The 19,504-nt window shown below is 58.2% G+C and overlaps 7 protein-coding genes across 7 annotated transcripts; 3 read left to right on the top strand and 4 right to left on the bottom strand.

Annotated features, from left to right (window-relative positions):
- Positions 1-905: 905 nt before the first annotated feature.
- Positions 906-3,091, top strand: CcaverHIS019_0312150 (uncharacterized protein; the record flags this gene model as incomplete). The annotated part of the gene is made up of 9 exons (XM_060599747.1): positions 906-927; positions 1,011-1,064; positions 1,127-1,219; positions 1,301-1,525; positions 1,607-1,725; positions 1,758-1,941; positions 1,979-2,470; positions 2,511-2,835; positions 2,869-3,091. The coding sequence occupies 9 exons, from the start codon at positions 906-908 to the stop codon at positions 3,089-3,091; spliced, it is 1,737 nt and encodes a 578-aa protein (XP_060456410.1).
- A 209-nt stretch (positions 3,092-3,300) lies between these two features.
- CcaverHIS019_0312140 (uncharacterized protein) lies at positions 3,301-4,218 on the bottom strand (the record flags this gene model as incomplete). The annotated part of the gene is made up of 2 exons (XM_060599746.1): positions 3,301-3,941; positions 3,975-4,218. 2 exons carry the CDS (start codon positions 4,216-4,218, stop codon positions 3,301-3,303), a joined length of 885 nt encoding a protein of 294 aa, XP_060456409.1.
- A 295-nt stretch (positions 4,219-4,513) lies between these two features.
- On the top strand, positions 4,514-7,771 carry CcaverHIS019_0312130 (uncharacterized protein; the record flags this gene model as incomplete). Its single annotated transcript, XM_060599745.1, has 1 exon — positions 4,514-7,771. The coding sequence occupies one exon, from the start codon at positions 4,514-4,516 to the stop codon at positions 7,769-7,771; it is 3,258 nt and encodes a 1,085-aa protein (XP_060456408.1).
- Positions 7,772-7,927: 156 nt separating this feature from the next.
- Positions 7,928-10,157, bottom strand: NUA3 (uncharacterized protein; the record flags this gene model as incomplete). The annotated part of the gene is made up of 4 exons (XM_060599743.1): positions 7,928-9,001; positions 9,036-9,665; positions 9,834-9,935; positions 9,969-10,157. 4 exons carry the CDS (start codon positions 10,155-10,157, stop codon positions 7,928-7,930), a joined length of 1,995 nt encoding a protein of 664 aa, XP_060456407.1.
- Positions 10,158-10,383: 226 nt separating this feature from the next.
- On the top strand, positions 10,384-11,943 carry NPKA (uncharacterized protein; the record flags this gene model as incomplete). The annotated part of the gene is made up of 7 exons (XM_060599742.1): positions 10,384-10,493; positions 10,677-10,964; positions 10,998-11,139; positions 11,172-11,444; positions 11,484-11,575; positions 11,610-11,738; positions 11,772-11,943. The coding sequence occupies 7 exons, from the start codon at positions 10,384-10,386 to the stop codon at positions 11,941-11,943; spliced, it is 1,206 nt and encodes a 401-aa protein (XP_060456406.1).
- Positions 11,944-12,351: 408 nt separating this feature from the next.
- CcaverHIS019_0312100 (uncharacterized protein) lies at positions 12,352-14,517 on the bottom strand (the record flags this gene model as incomplete). The annotated part of the gene is made up of 9 exons (XM_060599741.1): positions 12,352-12,366; positions 12,509-12,542; positions 12,584-12,763; positions 12,796-13,233; positions 13,278-13,832; positions 13,865-13,905; positions 13,941-14,073; positions 14,107-14,188; positions 14,241-14,517. 9 exons carry the CDS (start codon positions 14,515-14,517, stop codon positions 12,352-12,354), a joined length of 1,755 nt encoding a protein of 584 aa, XP_060456405.1.
- Positions 14,518-16,785: 2,268 nt separating this feature from the next.
- CcaverHIS019_0312090 (uncharacterized protein) lies at positions 16,786-18,808 on the bottom strand (the record flags this gene model as incomplete). Its single annotated transcript, XM_060599740.1, has 7 exons — positions 16,786-16,972; positions 17,018-17,458; positions 17,489-18,079; positions 18,110-18,150; positions 18,181-18,313; positions 18,362-18,443; positions 18,496-18,808. 7 exons carry the CDS (start codon positions 18,806-18,808, stop codon positions 16,786-16,788), a joined length of 1,788 nt encoding a protein of 595 aa, XP_060456404.1.
- Between the last annotated feature and the right edge of the window lie 696 nt (positions 18,809-19,504).

The raw sequence follows: 19,504 nt of genomic DNA, 5'->3' as shown, positions 1-19,504 counted from the left end.
TCCGGCTAAGTTGTCACTATGCGGGTTTTGGCGACCGAGGAATCTTGTGCCCCTGTCGCTCGGAGCTCCAATCTGCCCCATTTGCACGCACAAAGATAGAGGACCTGCCATGCACCATGCACCGTTATGAGATATTCACGTAAGAGGCGACAGATCAAGCGAGCAACTCGACCTCCACTCAAAAGGACAATGTAGAATGTGTGGATCAGAGATGGGTCCATTGTGCTTTGAGACTGCTATCTCGGCCCGAGGCTGTCAGTGCTCATCTCATCTTGTCTCATCTCATCTTGTCTCATCTCATCTCATAACCTCAAACCGCTCTCCGCTCCTCATCACACCGTCCAACTTGTTGGTTTCATCACCACTCTGCTCGTCATCTAGTAGCCCATCATTGGGATGCCTCCACTTAGTGTGATCACAAGCTCCGTGAGCTCATCCCGAAATCCGTGCGCGGTGGCCCGCGTGGCCCTCGTGGCCCGCACTCATTCCGTTTTAAGCGCCGCACAAAAGCCCTCACCCAGGGACACTGCGCCTACCATGTCTGTCTTTGTCTCCATAGCATGCCTAGAGTCGACAAGTGCAGGCCTACGTTTACTCGTCCTCGGATCCTCGGAATCTATGCGCCGGGCGTAATAACCGGCTTGTGGGATTCGGTGTGGTGGTGCGGAGACTCGAGAGATACCCGAGGGAAGGGTCGAAAGACTAATCGTCCGCGTCCGACTTTGCGGCCGCAATCTCGACGGATCATCCTCGGAGTCAACCCACCATGTACTGTGGTGGACCACTGGAGACTCGATTGCGAGACGTGGTGGAGCGTTTGATAGGTTGGTCAGAAGACCCACTTAGCCAGGGGTCCCATCTCCCATCCGCTAATCCGCCAGCTCTAGAATGCATGTCCTCTCGATATGTTGGACACCCAGTCTCGCGGTGAGCACACCGAGGTGCCACCAAGCTATGGAGAGGGAGTCGCTGATTGCCACGCGCCACTTGTCGTGCCTAAACGCTAATAGGCTCGCGATACCTCCACTCTGTCCACCTCCACCTCGGACGCGATCGACGTGACGGTGAGTGCCAAGTATCAACAGAAACGCTTCGACATCCCGAACTCTGGCTCTTAACTCACTAGCTGTACACCGCTGTACAATGAAGTACATCGCCCTCATCGCTATCCTTCCCGCCCTCGCGGCTGCCGAGCATGTCCGTGGCGTCGATCCTGCGTGTGAGTAGCATCTGAACACACAAGACCTTGGAGAGAGCTCCAGCTGCGATTCAACTAGATCAAGACCCGCGCTAACCCCAGTCGAGGACAAGTACGCCCCTTCCCTCAGCGACTTCACATGTCTCGACGGCTCCAAGAGCATCCCCATGTCATCAGTCAACGACGACTACTGCGATTGCCCCGACGGCTCCGATGAACCCGGCACATCAGCGTGCGAGGGAAGACCACACGCGTACTTTTATTGTCGGAACGACGGACATATCCCCGCGCGTATCTTGAGTTCCCGCGTCAACGACGGGGTTTGTGGTGCGTAAAGTCTATGTGGCATCGCCACCGCTGCGTCCCGACAATGGCACTCCTTTCTGTCCCAACCCCAGCTAACACCAGACGAGGCATGCTGCGACGGCTCGGATGAATGGGCGAGCGGCGCCTGTCCGAACCGCTGCCATGATATTGCAAAGGCCCACAAAGAGCGTATTGAGCGCGAGGGCAAGATTAGGCGTACTGTGAGTTAATACATGGAGGTAACTGACACCAGGGAGCCAAGATCCGAGGAACATATGTTGCGTTTGCGCAGAAGGAGAAGAAGCGCCTGCAAGATGAGATTGCAGCCAAGCGGGTCGAGATAGTGAATTGCGAACGACAAGTTGCAGACACCAAGGCAGCGCTGGAGAACGCAGAGGCGCAGAGCCGCGACGACCTGGAGCGAAAGAAGTCTTCTCGTGCGTGCTGCGTATTGATGGGACGCGCTGACACCAGCACTGTACAAGGCGCTTGAGGAGCATCGGGACGCAGTAAAGCGGTTACGCGACCAGCTGCAGGCGACACAGGACGATCTCGGTACCGTCCTCGGTATCCTCGACGAGCTTGCCAAGGGGTATAACCCTAACGGACAGGATATGGCTGTCAAGGCCGCTGTTGTCGGATACAAGGAGCTCATTGGAAGCGTTGAGACTCCGGAAGCGGCGGATGGAGAGGAGAAGGAGACTCCCGAGGCCAAACTGAACACTGTTCGCTCGCCGGATGAGCACCTCTCTGGCTTTGACATTGACCGTGTCGTCAACGTCGATCTGGAGAGCCTGCTGGTTGATAATGTGAATGACGACGACGACGACAGCCTCCTCTACAGACTCGAGGAGTACATCCCTGACTCGATGTACGAGTACTACTTCTCTGCTCGCGAGGCCCTTGTCGGCGCCCTCACGAGCATGGGCGTGTTGAAGAAGACTGCGATCATCAACGACGGGCCGCGTGAGTACACCTCACTAACGTTTGGACAAGCTGACACCAGACGTGGCCGCTGCGCGAGAGCGATTCAACGCAGCCGAGCGCGAACTCAACACTGTCCGCAGCGCAATCACCAGCGCCGAAGAGACGCTCGAGCTGATCGGCAACAAGCACTGGTTCGGCCCTGACGGCGAGTGGAAGAAGCTCGACGGTACGTGTGTCGACACAGTCGCGGGCGACTATACGTACGAGCTGTGTTTCTTTGGCCGCGCTACACAGAAGAGTAACAAGGACCACTCGAGCAACAACCTCGGCCACTTTGTCGAGTGGAACAATGCTGCTCAGCCCGGCGAGTATGCGTACTACACCAAGATGGCGTTCCGCAACGGGTAAGGCTGCGTTGGGAAAAGAGCTGACACCAGTGCCAAGTGCTGGAACGGGCCGATGCGGTCTGTCAATGTCGAGCTTGAGTGCGGTAAAGAGAACGCGCTGCTCGTCATTACCGAGCCGGAGAAGTGCGAGTACAACTTCAAGGCGACTAGTCCGGCGCTCTGCTGGCCGCTGGAGGAAGTAGGTAAGGCCGCGCCTAAGGAGAACACCCAGGAGGAGGTTTCCAAGGACGACGCCGTCAAGGACGAGCTGTAGACTAGTAGATTATTTTGCAACGATTTCAAGAGTGTTAGAGGTATGATGACACGTGAACGTAGTGGAGCTGACATGCCTCATGCCAAGGTAAGCAACGCAGGCGAAGGCGAAACAATTAGGTAGATTGAGCAGCACGAACGTACTGGGACAAGATCCCAGGTCATCACTGCACCTGCGGCTGAGCTGCGATGCAATGCATGTCGTCGTGTCTACCAGGTCCCGGCTGAGGCGGTGCGCTTCGAGACCTTGTCCCAGTCAAGGGAGCGGAACCAGTCGCGCGCGTACTCGCCGCGCGAGAGAACACCGTACTTGTCGCCAAGGTACGCGTGCTCGAAGAGGTTGAGGACCGCGAGGGGAGTGGCCTCACCGCCGGCGCGGCGGCCGGCGGCAGGGTTCTGCCTGGGAGGAGGAGCGTCCGAGGATGCCTCAGCCTCGACGGGAGGAGCGGGGCTCTGGTCGCCCGAGGTCGCGGGCGTCCCGAAGACGGGGAGGGTGTCCTGCCGTCCGCGCTGCTGGCGCATAGTCACAAGAAGAGTGCCGGCACCGTACGTTGGGACGACGTCGAGGTCGGCGAGCCCGTCACCAGCCTTGACGATCCAGAGCCACCCCGAGCCAACGATACCGTCGGCGTAGGCGGCGACGCGGTCCTCAAGCGCCTGGAAGTGGTCGGGAACGGGCTTGGAAGCGTCGGCGTTCAGGCCCTCGAGAAAGTACGAGTTGTTAAGCAGCAGCGCAGCATAGTTGAACGCAAGGGCGAGGGAAGGCTCACGCGCACTCAGCGCAAGTAGGTCGGTCATGTGCAACTTGTCGTTGTCCCACTTGAGCTTGATCGGTGCGAGTCCCGGGTTGTCTGCGTGAGCTCGTGTTGCAGATGGAAACCTACTCCTAACCTCGGATTGCAACCGCTCCCAAAGCCCCGCCTGCCACTCGTTCAGCCGGTCAAACTGCTCGGCACCGATAAAGCTCGGCAGACCATTGAGGATACGGGGGTCGACACCACCAATCGCGCCGCCCGTCGGCTTGCGCGACGAGCCCGAGGGCGCCGCCGTGAGGATAGTGCGCCGAGCAGCCGAGGATAGGGGTGTGCGCGCCGCGGCACGGGCAATGTTCGCGAATGGGCGAGACATGACGATGAGATGGATGTGTATATGTTATAGGCTACACTTCAGAAAAGTCGATCACAGTCGTTGAACCTTTCCGAAAGATCAACTATGGGAGTACCGTGGGAAAGTTGAACACGTGGATTGGATTGGGTTGTCGGTATCGTTCGCAAGAACTTGGGTGGGATTTTAAGGCTGAGAGGAACAAAGAACAAGAGAATAGAGAAATACCCCATCTCTACCCAACTCAAATCACACATCCCACCCGGCCTTGGCTGGCTTTGTCATGATCTGAGTCGCGCCCCGCCCCCTCATCGAGACCATGATCGCCCGCTCAAGCTGGCGCATCACGGTTCCACGCCTGCAGCCTGTGGGGCGCGCCGTGCACCGCGCGCGGTACAGCAAGACTGCCGCGACTCCTGGCCCCGATCCCGACGAGCCACCCAGAGCTGCGGCGCGCGAACCGTATGGGCAGGAGTATGGTGCAGGTCCTTCGCGCCTCCCGTACGAGCCGCCAATATCACTGGCCGCACGACAGGAGCCAGCGGTCGCCTCCGATGCCGCCACCACTGCACGGCTGTCGCGCACGACTTCACGGCAGCTCCGCAAGGCGCTCAACTCGATCTCGGACGCAGGACGGAAGGCGCTCAGAGGGCCGATGGAGCGTTCTACCGCCAACGTCCTGCTGACGCGCGCCGGTATCAAGGTCGAGGCGCTATCACGGCTTGAACTGCATTCTCTGCTGCACGACCTGATCCGACTCGAGGCGACGTCGCTCGCGGTATGGGTATGCGTCGACGTCCTAGAGAAACTCAATCCCTCGTCTATACCCCGGAAGGTGTTCGCTCCCTCAACACTCGTCGCGCTCGGGAAGTTGGGAGATGGTCAAGAGATCCTTCTACCACCATACTTCCAACATCCTCCTGGCCGTATCGAGCAGCCACCCATCGAGGAGCAGCAGCCAAGGCAGAAATCAGAGTATCTCACCTCCCTCCTCAATCTGCTGGAGCTCCTCCAGCGCGTCCGCCATCGACGGCCACAGGAGCTGTACCGCCTCGCCATGGTACAGTGCCTTAACGAGCTGAGGCCAGACGAAGCCGCCAAGATCTACGTCAGCCTTGTGGAGGAATGGATTGTCGAAGGCCGCATCGCTGAGGGTGCGGATCCCAGCGACTTTTACGCTGGTGGCGGTCCTCCACGTGAACCGCCCAAGACCGACTCGCCGCTGTTAGCGATGTGGTTTAGAGGCGTCCGCACCTGGTGCTTGCCGGGCGAGGCGCTGTCCCCACACGATCGCCTCGACCTGTGGCACCCCCATCATCACTCACTCCACGAACGCCTCCGTGGCTTTCCAATGCCCATCCCAACATCTCCACCGTCACTCGTCCCCAACCCCTCCATGCATCTCCTCGCCATCATCATCAACAACCTCGAGCTCGACCCAAGGAAACTCAGCCCGTCCGACTACGCTTCCAGTGTGCGTGCCCTGGCGATGCTCGCCAACACGGTCCTCTCGCGTACACTTCCTGTCCCCGCCGTCCCGTCGATACTCAAGGCCTTCTCCGACTCGCACATGGAGCCACGAGTCTACCCAGAGTCGCTCACCGAGGTGCCCGAGCGCGGTGGATGGGCGTACACCGCCAACACCCAGGTGCACGTCGCGCTCGTGTCACTCATGTTCTCACCGCCCAACTATGCGCGAGCTGCCGAGATCCAACGCCGCTTCACGCCCGAGCAGAACATTCCTCACGAGGTTGGCGCGGCGAGGTATATGCTTCGCCCATTGGGATGGAAGTCTTGTCTCGTCCTCATCAAGTATGCTGCCGAGACTCTCCATCAACCGCGTCTATTGGGCCGTCTCTTCGATTACATGAAGGCGACCTTCACGCAGTGGGATACACCTGCTCTCAACATCTTGTTCCGCGGGTCGACCCAAACGCGCGACAACGCTTTGGCGACGGCGGTTGAAGAGAAGATGTTTGCGAGCTCTCTTCTTTCGGCTGTCAAGACTGAGACTGATGACCAGGTCAAGAAGAAGATGACGGAGGAGGAGCATGAGCAGCATCAACTACATGGCCTTATTTTCCCTCCCGGGACACAGTACCTGAACCCACGCAACGTGCCACGGCAGGTTTTCAATCACGACTCGGAGATAGAGGCTCTTCTTAACGGCATCGACATGGACACGGTGCGCGCAGACTCGCATAGCCTCGTCGCGCTTGCCAAGCACTTGACGGTGACTGGGCAATTTGATCGTCTCGTCTTGCTCGTCTACACTGTCCTGCCTTACTTGGCCGTTTCGCAAGCAACGCCAATTGAACATGTTCGAAGGCTCGCCGAACTCACTGGCGCAGAGATCTCGAATCGCGGCCGTCTTCTACCGACAAGGCTTCCTCCCGAGCTCTTCGCGGTGCTTACCGCTGCCATGGCCAAGTCGGGCTATACTGGGCTCGGGCAGCGCCTTTTCAGCCTAGCTCGGTCGTTTGAAAAGCAAGACGAAACCGCCGCAAGAGAAAAGCTGTTCGCAGAGCCAAAGGCGAGGGCAGGAAAGCGTCACGCCTGGGAACCGCCGCAAACCGAGGGCCCCGAACAAACCGCGACCACACGCATCAACCCGGCCGCGTTCTACTTCATCTCGATTCACATGTACACCTCCCTCATCCAGATTTACGGCAACGAGTCGCGCCCCCGTCCGAATGCGATCGACAACATGCCGCGCGGATGGAAGCCGGTTGGCGGGCACAGGTTCATGACTCGCCAGGAAGCCGGCCACAGCATGGCCTGGGAGACGTACCTGGAAGCGATGAAGCGATGGCGCATGTCGCGCGACCTCTACGACCGGACCTTGAGGCAGCATGAGGCCGGTCTGGAAGTAGAGTTACCTTTCACCGACCGTGATCTGGCCGACCGCACCCCGGACGGCCGCTTCTTCACCGCCATCATCCGAGTCTTCAAGAACCGCTGGGGTCTACAAACCAACGACCCGCTAGACCGTCTCTCCCGCGACAAAGTGTACCTCCTACTCCGCGACATGCACGATTGCGGCGTGCCTATCCCCCCTGGCCTTGCGACCAAACTCGCCACGGGCGTCGTCCAAGGTCCCTACTACCCCGATGTGAACAGGACCAAGACTCTCCTGCGCAAGCGTACCTATGCCCGCGGCGTCATCCAAATTCAGCGCAAGTTCGGCTTCCGCGACAGGACGCCCGAAGCCTATACCAAGCCTCCAGAGGTCCAACCCGAGCCAGTCAGGAAGTATGTCGACGTCAATGAGGGCTTTGCCGAGCTCAACCGCCGGCGTATAGATCAACTGTCGCCTGGGGAACCCGAGGACGAGGAAGCCTCCGAACCCAGCAAAGTGCAGCCGCAGGCCGACGCGCCCGCCAGCCCGGCCGATACGGAACTGGTGTCACGCGAGGAGAACGAGGAGAACAGGAAGAGCGTCGACGGGGAGGAGAACGAGAAGAACAGGAAGAGCGTCGACCGGGAGGAGAACGAGAAGAACAGGAAGAGCGTCGACCGGGAGCAGCACGAGGAGAACGAGAACCGCGCAGCCTTCTCGTCGCTCGGCGTGCAGTAGTGCATTAGACATAGCAGAAGAGGACGCATCACCAGATCACACATTGCATAGCACGTACAGTATCATCAATGCATCACCAATCACTGCCAGTTGGATTCGAGTCGACAAACCCTGTGCATACTAAACTGTCTATTAGATGGCGCCCGCGCCTACTTCCTACTCCGTCGCCTCCTTCCCCTCCTCCTCATCCTCCTCCTCGAGCATGCCGACCTCCCACTCGCCACCCACGTCCCAGCGCGAACCCGGTGCCGCAGCGCTGAGGTACTTGACGAACCGCATAACGCCGGGGTCACGCAGCACAAGCAGCAGGCGGTTGAACGACACGGGCTGGGTGAGCAGCGGTCCGTCGTCGCCGCCCTCCGAGTCCGTGTCAAAGTCGCCGTCCGAGAACTGGTCGGGATCAAACTCGAGGTCGACGCCACCCATCGTGATCTTGGGTCCGTCCGCCTTGTCGTCCTCGCCGTTCTTCTCCCCGTTCTCAGCCTCAGCCTCCTTCTCCTCAGCCTCCGCGGCCTCCTGCTCTGCCTCGGTGCGTTCAGCCTCCGCCGCACGCTTAGCCAGCGCGCTCTGGTACGTCTCGGGGTCCTCGGACGCATCGGGAGCGGCAAGGTAACATTCCCACCCGCCGTGCTCGATCAGTGCGTCCTCCTCATCACTGCCTGCCGGCACGTCGGCCCACCACGAGAGGCCGAGGAACGCGTCGAGCCGCGCCTCGCCAGTCCGCTCCTCCCCATTCGCGAGGGTGTAGTCGAGTCCACGGCGGAAACGGCGCGCCTCAGCACGATATTCCATCGGGGCGAGGGAGGAGACAACGCCAAGCCACGCGCGCCAAGCCTCAGATGGGAGGAGCTTGGCCAACACAGAACGCAAGGCGGGTGTCGACTTTGAATCACCAACAAGGCTCGCAAACCTGTGCTTGGAAGCTGGGCCCTGCAGCACCCATCCGTCACCCTCGCCCACGTCCTGTCCGGGAATGAGCTTCGAGTCGCCAAAGGCTGCCGCGTCGGCAGCCTTCGTCTCGGCCTTGATCTTGTCTGCCAGGTCGGGGCGGAGGAAGTTGTGCAGCACAATTTCCGAGGCCTCGACGAACTGGCCGGAAAGCTTCTCGAGGGTCTGCGGGGTGAGATATGACGGTGCGAGGAAGTCCTTTAGGAACGAGAGGTGGCTTGGCGTAAGGCCTGCCGGCGGATCGGCAGTGTACGGAACCATAGGGATGGTGGGCGCGGCAGTCTGGTGTCAGATTGCCAGAAAAAAATCAACTCACAATCTGTGCAAGGGAGCTGAGCGCCGCACGTTGAGCCTTTTCGTTCGCATACGCGCCAAAGCCCTCTTCGCCCTCGATGGGCCGGTGGAACCAACCACTGACGCCGAGACGCCGCCGCCCATCGCCAACAATCACCTCCTCTACCGAGTGGTAGCTGCGTCCCGGCTGGACCTGGAAGAAGATGATCTGGCCCCACTTGACTGGCAGCGACGCAACCGCCTTTGTACCCGGAAGGCCGCGCTCGTCGCCGTTCTCAACGGGAAACAGCTCGAGCGAACCACCCCACTTCGGGTCCCACCCCTTGAGGAACTTGCCGTTGTCTGCTGGTCTCGTGAAATCGGATGCGGGTGCGTCGAGCGGCGAGTTGGGCAGGTACAGGATGTACGAGATGACACGGGTTGAGATTGAGTCGTCATGCAGCAGCAGATGCGAGCCCTTCGTGTACAGGCCCACAGAGCAGTCCGTCTTCTTGCCCGACAGCGGGCCGCAGCCGGTGACGTCGCGCACAAAGTTACGGAACTCGTGCGAATACAGCGCCTCCTTCAACCGCGTGATGCAGGGGAGTGCCTCGAGCGTCTCCTCCGGCAGGTGCTGCTCGTCGAGCGACGCGAGGTCCGGCGTCTGCTGGATCTGTTGTTAGCCGGGTCGTCCAAACTGCTATCCTCGGCCCAGAGCTGGGGCAATCACTACGCAGAGCTGAGGCAATCACTACGCAGAGCACCGCACGGAGCCATCCGGTTCCCCCAGATAGACCATACCCATCGCCTTTTCCATCCCTCTTCCAGCACAACCGCTCACCTTGTAGATGTCCGTTTCCTTCTGCTCCCAGCCCCAGCCGGCGAGGCTGCCCTCCTCACCGCGCACACCGTACGTCTTGGTCTCCTCAACAACGGATTCGAGCTAATGTCAGTGGGATCTTCCTGGCTCACTCACTAGCTCGTCCGTCAGGAGACCTGGGACAACAATGTGCTTGTATGGCGTCGACTGCTCATACGTCTCGTGGAGGGCGTGGCGAGTAGTGCCCTCTGGGAGGGTGATGTCGGGCGAAACATCGGCCTTGGCCTTCTTAGCCTTCCTCTCGGTCTCCGGACCAGGGGAACGCGGTCGCACTGTGCTGGGCATGTTGTATGGTGGATAGAATGTCGTGCAAAGTCGGATTCGAGAAATTGTGTTTGCTGGTTGTCTGAAAGATATGGAAAGTGGAGGTCGATCACGTGCAGCCCTAATGAACCCTAATGAACCCTAATCGAACAATAGAAACCCAACAGGGTGACCCGAACCAGGCACGTCATCCTCAAGCTGATGCAACTTGAATTCACCAACTTGACAACAACCCCGAAAACCCCTAATGGCTCAAGCAGAGTCATCCTCAGCCCCTCTCAAGCGACAGTTGTCCATCGAAGACGATGATGGCGCACAATCTGGGCCGGTGTCACGCGCTGTCGAGATCAAAAGGCGGTTAGTGCGCGCCAAAAAGCTACGCCGGCCGGATGATTCAAATGACCATCCACCTCAACCACCTCCCGTACAACCTGCATCCAACTCACCTTCCTCCCCACAACGAGCCGAGCCAAAGTCACCATCACCGCAGAAGCGCTCTCCTTCACCACGTCCCCCATCACCACCGAGAGGCTTTCCCAGGTCCGCATTCGCACCGCCAAGAAGCGCGCACCCCGGCCTCACTGGTTGCCGCTCCGTGTACAGCTACTCGCGGTTAAACCACATCGAGGAAGGGACATACGGTGTCGTGTTCCGCGCACGATGTAACGACACGGGCAAGATTTACGCACTCAAGAAACTCAAGCTCGACGAGGAGCGCCAGGGCTTCCCCATCACAAGCTTGCGCGAGATCATGGCGCTCATGACCGCCGGCGAGCACGAGAACGTCGTTGGCGTTCGCGAGGTCGTCGTGGGCGACACGCTGAACCAGTTCGTCTCCTAATGTATCCGAGCTAACTGTAGAATCTTCATCGTGATGCCCTTCATCGAGCACGACCTCAAGACGCTCCTCGCCGACATGCCGCACGCGTTCGTGCAGTCCGAGATCAAGACGATCATGCGCCAGCTGTTGTCTGCCGTTGCGCACTGCCACTCCCACTGGATTGTGAGGTATCCCAGCGACCCCGCTGACATAAGCTCCATCGCGACCTGAAGACGTCCAATCTCCTCATGAGCAACCGCGGGCAGATCAAGGTGGCTGACTTTGGCCTTGCTCGCAAGTTCGGCGACCCGCTTGGAGACATGACCCAGCTAGTCGTGACTCTGTGGTACCGCGCACCCGAGCTGCTCCTCGGCGCTAAAGAGTACACAACAGCTATCGACATGTGGTCCATCGGGTGCATCTTTGCCGAGTTGATACAGACAGACCCGTTGTTTCCGGGGCGAGGCGAGATCGACCAGTTGAGCCGGGTGAGTCTCATTTCTCTGTTTCTGTCAAGCTGACGGCAGATCTTCAACCTCCTCGGCAAGCCCAACGACGACATGTGGCCAGGGTTCTCCCGCCTCCCGAACGCAAAGAGCATCAACCCCACCGGGCCAACGTGAGCTTACAATCATGCTTGGAGCTGACTTGAGTTTCTCGACTCTGAGACAAAAGTTCAAGCACCTCACATCAAACGGCCATGCGCTCATGGCTGCGCTTCTCTGTTATGACCCCGAGCGGCGCATCTCCGCGGCCGAGGCGGTAGAGCACCCCTACTTCTCGTGAGCAATGTCGCCGCCTTTGCTGACAGACAGCGAAGATCCTCTGCCCAAGCCGCCCGACCAGTTCCCGTCATTCCCCAGTGTCGCGTCAGGGGAGAGGCGAGCCAGGCTTTTGGCGAGTCCGCGAGCACCTGCCCACGAGGAGGCGGGGGACACGGAAGGATTGGATCGGCCGAGCACACACGATCTTGAGAAGCTCGTGTAATTCACCACATTGGGATGTATAGCGGCAGCCTGGAGCGTTTGAACGACCACCGAGACACTTCTGCATCACGTCGAGACAACCTGGTCTCCGTATTTACAATCAATGGTCACATGGAGGAGCCCCGGCCAACGGTGGGAGCTCAAGGAACTGATTAGGGCAGGCCTGATCGACCGTCGAGAATGTGCCTCTCCGAAACTTAATGATTCTAAATTCGTTATGAAACATATAACGGCGAAGTGGCGGAGTGGTTAACGCGGTTGACTCGAATGGTTCTAACCAACCAGCGATCAACTTCCTTCGGGAGCGCATGTTCGAATCATGTCTTCGTCGAATCTTTTTGACTTTTGCTCTTTTTGCTCATTCGGTAAATTCAAAGAGATTCTCAACTACAACTTGGAAAATGTGGCTCTACGTCTCGGTAATCTGTTTATTTCAAAAGTCGACCGCGTAATAGTGATAGGAGAGAGGAAATGGCACGCGAACCTGGGGGTAGTGTCATCTTTATCTTGGGCATTTCCTTTATACAGCTCTTGATCGGCGGCGGGTGCAAGGTTTTGCGGGGGACTATGGGAGCGGCTGTGCCAGGCATGTACTTGGAGCTCGGTGTCAGATGCGGCGACAGTGGTGACGTACCACTCACGAAGCCCACATGCTGTGGTTGGGATTGGTCATGGCCTCGTCCCACGACGCAAGCCCATTACCGAGCTTTGCACTCGGTCTGTACCGTGGCGCCTCAGACTCTGGTACATTCATCCGGTGAAGAACAGAGACATGCACCCGCTGTCCATTGACCATCTGCCTCGGCCGGCCACAGTTGATTCTATCGTCAGCCTACTCACTCGCTGCGCTTACGTCCACTTTGACCCTCCGTCATCAGCATCCGGCTGGGCAGAGTATCTGCGCGTCTTGAGGGGAATAAACTCGAGCAACCACCACAGCCACTGCAGGCTGCTACGCTGCTCGCAAAGCAAGTCGGCGGTTGGTGTGGCACACGCGTCCCGCTCCGCATCAATGTTGACAATTTTACGCAACTCGCTTTGGGGGATTTGGGCGCGTAGAGCCTCCATCTCCTCCATGCGGTCCTGCTCTACCTGCGGATGTTTCAGTTGTGCCGAGACGATCGCGTCCAGATCCGCCAGACAGCGCATCGTCGCCGGAGTGGGGGGGTCATCAATCGCACAGTGTTCCCTGATGGTCGGGAGATCGATGGGCAAACCCGTCGCGCGGAGATATCGCACACCCGTGGCACTGATGAGGAGACCGCAGTCGACTGCCTCGCGTAGGATCCACCTGGAGTTAGCTAGACTAGGGTAGTAGACTACGGTAGTACCGACCGGAAGGGGATGTTTGAAAGAGACGGGTCGCCGTTCAAGTCCCTCCCGCCGCCGACATCCGAGTGCGCGCCCATGAACCAGAGCTCTTCCTGCCGCTCCTTAACGCGCTGGTTATCAAACGTCCACGATCGGCTCGGATACTCCTTATCTCGCGCAGCCCGCGCCTCCGCTAACGCGGCCTCAGTCTCGCTGATCCTTTTAGCATCGCCGGCTTGCTCAGCTTCCGATACGGCGGATTTGGCGGACTGCACAGCCCGCCAGTGCGCGATCTCGGCCCTATCCGCATGCCGATACTCGGGCGTAAAGCGAATCCGGCGCTCATCCAGCGCCAGTGCCTGCCGGAAGAACCGGACTGCCTGTACGCCGCCCGCGAAGGGCAGGCGCGGCAGTCCAATTCCGCCCAGGCTCGAGACAGTGTCCCAAGCCCCCAGGAATTCGATGATGACGGGCCGCGACAGACCAAAGATACGCCGGTACAGGGCGCCGGGGTGGTCGGGGTCAATGCCAGGTCGCTCGCCGCGCACTGACGTGTGCGACGTGTATACACGGTATGCGCTGGCATCAGCAAAGTATAGGGTGGAACGCACGCTTGGACGGAACGTCGGTTACCGCGGGGCAGGAGGCCGACCTGGTGTCAGAGCTGGCTGCGGAATAGCGGCATACCTTCTGGATCATGCCTGCCAGTGCACGGGCGACGTACGCGCCGCGCGAGTAGCCGAAGATGAAGACGTGGTCGCCTGGTGTATAGTAGTCCATGAGGTATGCGTACGCGTCACAGACAAAGTCGTCAAAGTTCCTATTCCGTCAGCTCCATCAGTAGGTAACTCACCATGCGAGAGCGAGGTCGATTGCCATGGCAGCCTGGCGCCGAACCGTCGCCCACGACCCAGTGCTCGAAGGCAGGACAGTACCTGCTTTCAGCTCCCTACCTCTCTTGCCAAGGTTGCCAGCAGCCTAACTCACCCAGTCCACTCGAGTAGTAGATCAGCTGGTCCTCATCAGCCTGCAGCACCGTATGCAGCTTGATGAGGTTCGAGTTCATATCGCCAAACTCCTTCCCGGTCCCATCGAGAAGTAGGACAATGTTACGCCGCTTGCGCTGGCCCGGATCGACTGAGTCGCGGCGCGGCGGCTGATCCACGTCCTCCATCGCAGGCTGTGGGGCACCGAGCAGCGGCTCGGTGGACTGACGGGGCGAGGCATCGTGCTCCGAGTTGGGCGTGGGGTTCGACTCGGACATCTCGGGTTGGAAAAGAGTCAACAAGAGCGTGTTAGTGGACAAGATGAATGCTATTGACAGTTGAGTGTTGACACTGGTGGTATGGTCGGATGACGTTACAATGTACCGACCAGGCCAATGGTTTGTTAGCCCTTGCCACCCGCCTCTACTCGGGTCCGAGCAAGACAGAAGTAGGCACCAAACCTTGTTCATCTGATCATCTGGTCATCTTCATCCAGGATCAATTACTCGGTGGCGACAAACTATTGACTTTGACGAGATGAAGATGCGGGTCTGACCACTTGACGTGCATCCGCTCATTCCGCTCATTCAACATTCCTGGGACCTGGGGACCTGGGTTACTTCTGTTTACGGCACCGCTTCGAGGTAGCGTATTAATAATAGGAGCACCTTGTGGCGTACGTGGCGTGTCACTGGGTTACGTGGGTTCCGTGACATGTTGCAGGCGCGGCTGCTTAGATCAAACAGGTGTGCTGAGGCCTCGGATGGACACGGCATCCAGTGGATGAATTGGTACAGTGAGGCAGTGAGGTACAGTGCAGTGAAGGGAAGGCTTGCAATGCCGATGCACAGCCTGATCAATGCACTGACCCGCTTGGACCACTGAGTACCTCGAGCGGACAGTGACAGCAGAATGTCGTGACAGGATACCCCGCAAGTCGGCAGTCCAAGGTCGCCGAGTGGACTGTTCCCAGTGTCAACGGGCCAGTGATGAGTGATGAGTGATGACGATGAGTGTTGAGTAGTGAAGCAGTTGTTGAAGTGTGTTTTCATATGCACGGCTAATCGTAGTCGTGTCGCCCAGATGCAGGGTAGAATACAATAGTCGGCCACAATACGATTTGATTATCGTGCGAGTGGGAGCTAAATGTTTGTATTGATTCCTGTCTGTAAGTCAAATACCAACTACAACCCCACCACCCCTCAGCAGGTGCACAGCACCTCCCAATGCGCTGCCCCTTAGCTGCTATGCCCTTGTCCAGTGTCAGATTCGGTGGTCTATGCATATCCAACAACTAAACACCAACCTTCTGTATCATGCCGGCAAGCGCACGTGCGACGTATGCACCTCGCGAGAAGCCGAAGATGTGAGACGTGGTCGCCTGGCGTGTAATAATCCATCAAATACTCGTAGGCATTGCAGACAAAGTCGCTAAAGTTCCGGCCCATCAGCACATCTGTGTCGCAACATCAATCTCCACACCCACCACACCAGAGCCAGGTCCATCTTCATCCAGAACCAGCGCTTCATGTTGGCCCTCCAACCCGTGATGGGCGGCAGAACAGTTCCTGGCGCTGGTTCGCTGTCTCCCCGACGTCCTGTAACAACCCAGTCCTGAGCTGTAGTATATCAACTGGTTATTGTCGGCCTTGAGCATCGTATGCAACTCAATGAGATTTGAGTTCTTGTTCCAAACTCCTTGCCCGTCCCATCCAGGAGGAGAACAATGTTACGTCGTTTCCGCGTCGAAGGGCTCCCATTAGGCGAAAGGGGTGACGGCTTGCACATACGAACGTTGGTATCGATAGTTTCCCAGTCGAACGCCCAGGGCCGTGGCGGATGGCTAAGGTGAGCCGCTGTTGACTCGGTGGGACGATTCCAGAGCGGGGATGGTCCTGTCGAGAGCGTTATTTCCTCCTGTGAATGGGGACTTGGGTAGGGCAGAGGGGCCAACCCCAGTGGACGAAGGTGGGCGGCTGACGAGAAGCAGAATGTATTTAGACCTATTATCATGCATATCTCCACATCTTTTTTTCATTTCTGGCGTTTTCACCTGCGCCGTTCAATTCTTTTTCATGCGCTGACCTCTTCAAAATCTCTTTGTCTTGGTGCATCAACCTCCCCACAACCCTGCTTTCACTCTCACCTCTTTTGTTCCCCGCCGTCTGAGAACCCAATTGCCCAACTGCCTTGATTCTCGCTCGAGTCGTTGCCCTGCTCCGAAGTTCGAGTTTTTTTATCCGCTGATGGTCTCTATCCACAGCCCCGCCGTCTGTTATTAACAAGGAAGTATGCAGTATAGGGGGCTATACAGTGCTGGGACATCATTCACTCCCAACGTATGTATCTCCTTGTCACCAAGTCAATACGGCTACATTGGAACTATATCCACCTTCCACCGGTCTCGAGCAACCGACAATCGGTGAATACTATCCGTCTACGACACGTCCGTATTCGTTCTGCATCCTCTCACCAGTACAAAACAGTAGGAAAAACCCCCCTTTCTTTTAGTCGTACTTTTCCCTTTCCAGTCGCTGTTAGTTCCTTCACATCAGCCAAAGCGGATCCTCTTTTTTCCTAAGCGCATCGTCCCAGTCCTTGAACTCGGACGGGAGCCGTGCTCGGGGCCTATACTTGGGCAAGCCCAGCTGCTCCGGTGCGTTCATTCGGTGGTACACGGACATGTGAACGCGCTGACCCGGCATCATCCGTCTCGGCGCACCAAAGTTGACGCTGGCAATCAGCCCCGGATGTGTAACAGGAGCAGAGCAAACCTACGTCACCCTCGACTTGGTTTCGACGGTCCCCATGTCAGGCGCGTACCATCTTGTCTTGAGGGGGCAGACTTCTAGGCTCCGATAGACGAAGCCTCGGAGGCTCTCTTTACACGGTCTTGTGGCATCCAAGGACAGGAGGTCGGGCCCGACATCGCGCCAGGCCACCAAGTCCACCAGCTTGCGGAGCTCTTCCTGTTTGATTTGTTGGCACAGCTTGTCCATGTCGTTCAGCGCCTCCTGCTCCGTGCAAGGACTCGTGAGCGTCTCATCGACGATCGCGGCGAGGCAACTCAGGAAGTCTATCGTGGCTGCACTCGGCCCGCAGTGGTTCTCGTTGGGGTAACCCTTCCTCGCCCACTCGGGGATCGCCATGGCTGCGAGATAAGACATTCCCGTTGCGCTGAGTAGTAGGCCACAATCCACAGCCTCACGCACTATCCAGCTGGGGTCAGCGCGGCCAATCTGGGCTCACCGCAGGGGGATGTTTGACAGAGACGGATCGCCGTTCAGGTCGTTGCCACCCCCAACGTCCGAGTGACAGCCCATGAACCAGCAGTCCATCCGGCGCCTCTTTAACATTCCAAGTTTGGTCTTTTCGTAGATTGGGAACTTGTTGTTCAGTTCTGCCCTGGCATGGGCAAGATCCTTCTGCGCACGCTCCATCTGCGCACGCTCCATCTGAGCATGCTCCATCCCCGGATCCTGCCTACTAGCATACCTGGAGCTCAGTTGCGCCAGATGGGTTTTGCAGACTCTGACTCGTTCCCACAACGCGTTCTCCTCGGCGTCATAGTGTATGTACTCGGGCGTGAAGCGGATACGGCGCTCATCGAGGGCAAGTGCCTGTCGTAAAAACTTGACAGTCTTCACACCGCTCGCAAAGGGCAAACGTGGCAACCTAAACCCGCCCAGGCTCGATACCGTATCCCACGCGCCGAGGAATTCGATTACCACAGGCCGCGAGAGAGAGAAAATGCGCCTGTATTGTGCACCGGGTTGGTTTGCCGAGTCATCAGCCCGTTCGCTCCGGACAGCCTTCGGGTCTGTGTATACTCGGTATGCACTGCGTTAGCACTCATTGGGCCATACTCACGCTTTGAGGGAACGCTGGTTACCGCGTGGGAGCAGGCCCACCTTCCGTCAGCCATGCCTCGCGCTAGTCACCTTCTGAATCATGCCAGCAAGCGCACGGGCAACGTATGCACCACGCGAGAAACCGAAGATGTACACGCGGTCTCCTGGCGTGTAGTAGTCCATCAAGTAGGCGTAGGCGTCGCAGACACAGTCGTCAAAGTTCCTGTTCGTGAGCCCCGCTGGACATCAACCCTAACCACGTGCGACCTACCATGCGACAGCCTTGTCGATGATCATTGCCATCTCGCGCCGCGCGTTGGCCCACGACCCAGTGCTAGCCGGCAGAACAGTACCTGATGTCAGCACCTGGGCTTCGACAACGTCCGCGCCTAGTTCGGAACCCACCCAGGCCGCTACTGTAGTAGAGAAACTGTTCCTCATCCGCTTTAAGTACTGTGTGGAGCTTGATGATGTTTGAGTTGGTATCGCAGAACCCCTGGCCTGTTCCGTCAAGGAGGACGACTATGTTGCGCCCGGCCCGTTTCGGCGGTCCCTCATCAAGGGGCATGAGCGAGGACGCGTGCTCCATCACAATTGTATCGATTGCCCGCCTACTAGGTCCGGGGAACGTTGGGGTGCTGGGACTGGGGCTTGGGAGCTCCGATTCAGTGAGGATCGGGTTCTGGTCCGATGGCGACTTATTGAGGGACGACTTCATTGCCTCGTCCTCCAACTCCCGGAATACCAACGATCCCTCCTTCTCGGAATTGCTCCTCAGTCCCCGTCTCTGCCGGAGGAGGTTCCCCATCCCGATATTGAAGGAATGCCGATTTGGTGGGCGCGGCGGGAGGATGCAAGGCGTTGCTGGCTGCCCAGCCGGCGCCAGTTGGCATGGGAAGTCGGCCAACACCGCGATTGGCGAGGGTTCCACATTCACGGATGCGGGCTCGTCGGTGCTGGGCCGTCGCGACTCTGGATTGGACCTGGCGGGGGACCTAGAGTGTACAGGAAAGGACATGGTAATAAGTAATTGTGCAGAATAAGGGGCAGCCCCGTGTGTTTAAATAGTGAGACGTTGCGAGCTGCTTGTGATTGCGGCTTGCGGCCTGGAGGCCACGGGGTTGCTCGCCCTTCCTTCCTTCAACATAGAATGTCACATGCAACGACCGAGACTCCGAAATTCCTCCTGTCCCATACCATGGATGTGCGTGAGCACAGACTCGCAGCGAAGAAGACGAGTATTAATACGTCGAGGCTTGCGAACAGGCTCATCCGAGGAACTATAAGCTAGAGAAAGGCACAAGAGCTCATCAGCATAATCGGAACATGCCACACTCTGCCCAGCACGACAATCTATATACAGAATACGAGATACAGTTCCAACACGGCGCATTCCTTCTTTCCCCATACCTGT

Source organism: Cutaneotrichosporon cavernicola (genome assembly GCF_030864355.1).
Source record: "Cutaneotrichosporon cavernicola HIS019 DNA, chromosome: 3".
NCBI classification, from domain to species: domain Eukaryota; kingdom Fungi; phylum Basidiomycota; class Tremellomycetes; order Trichosporonales; family Trichosporonaceae; genus Cutaneotrichosporon; species Cutaneotrichosporon cavernicola.
The sequence above is the reverse complement of the archived record's forward strand: the minus strand, read 5'-3'. Positions and strand labels throughout refer to the sequence as shown.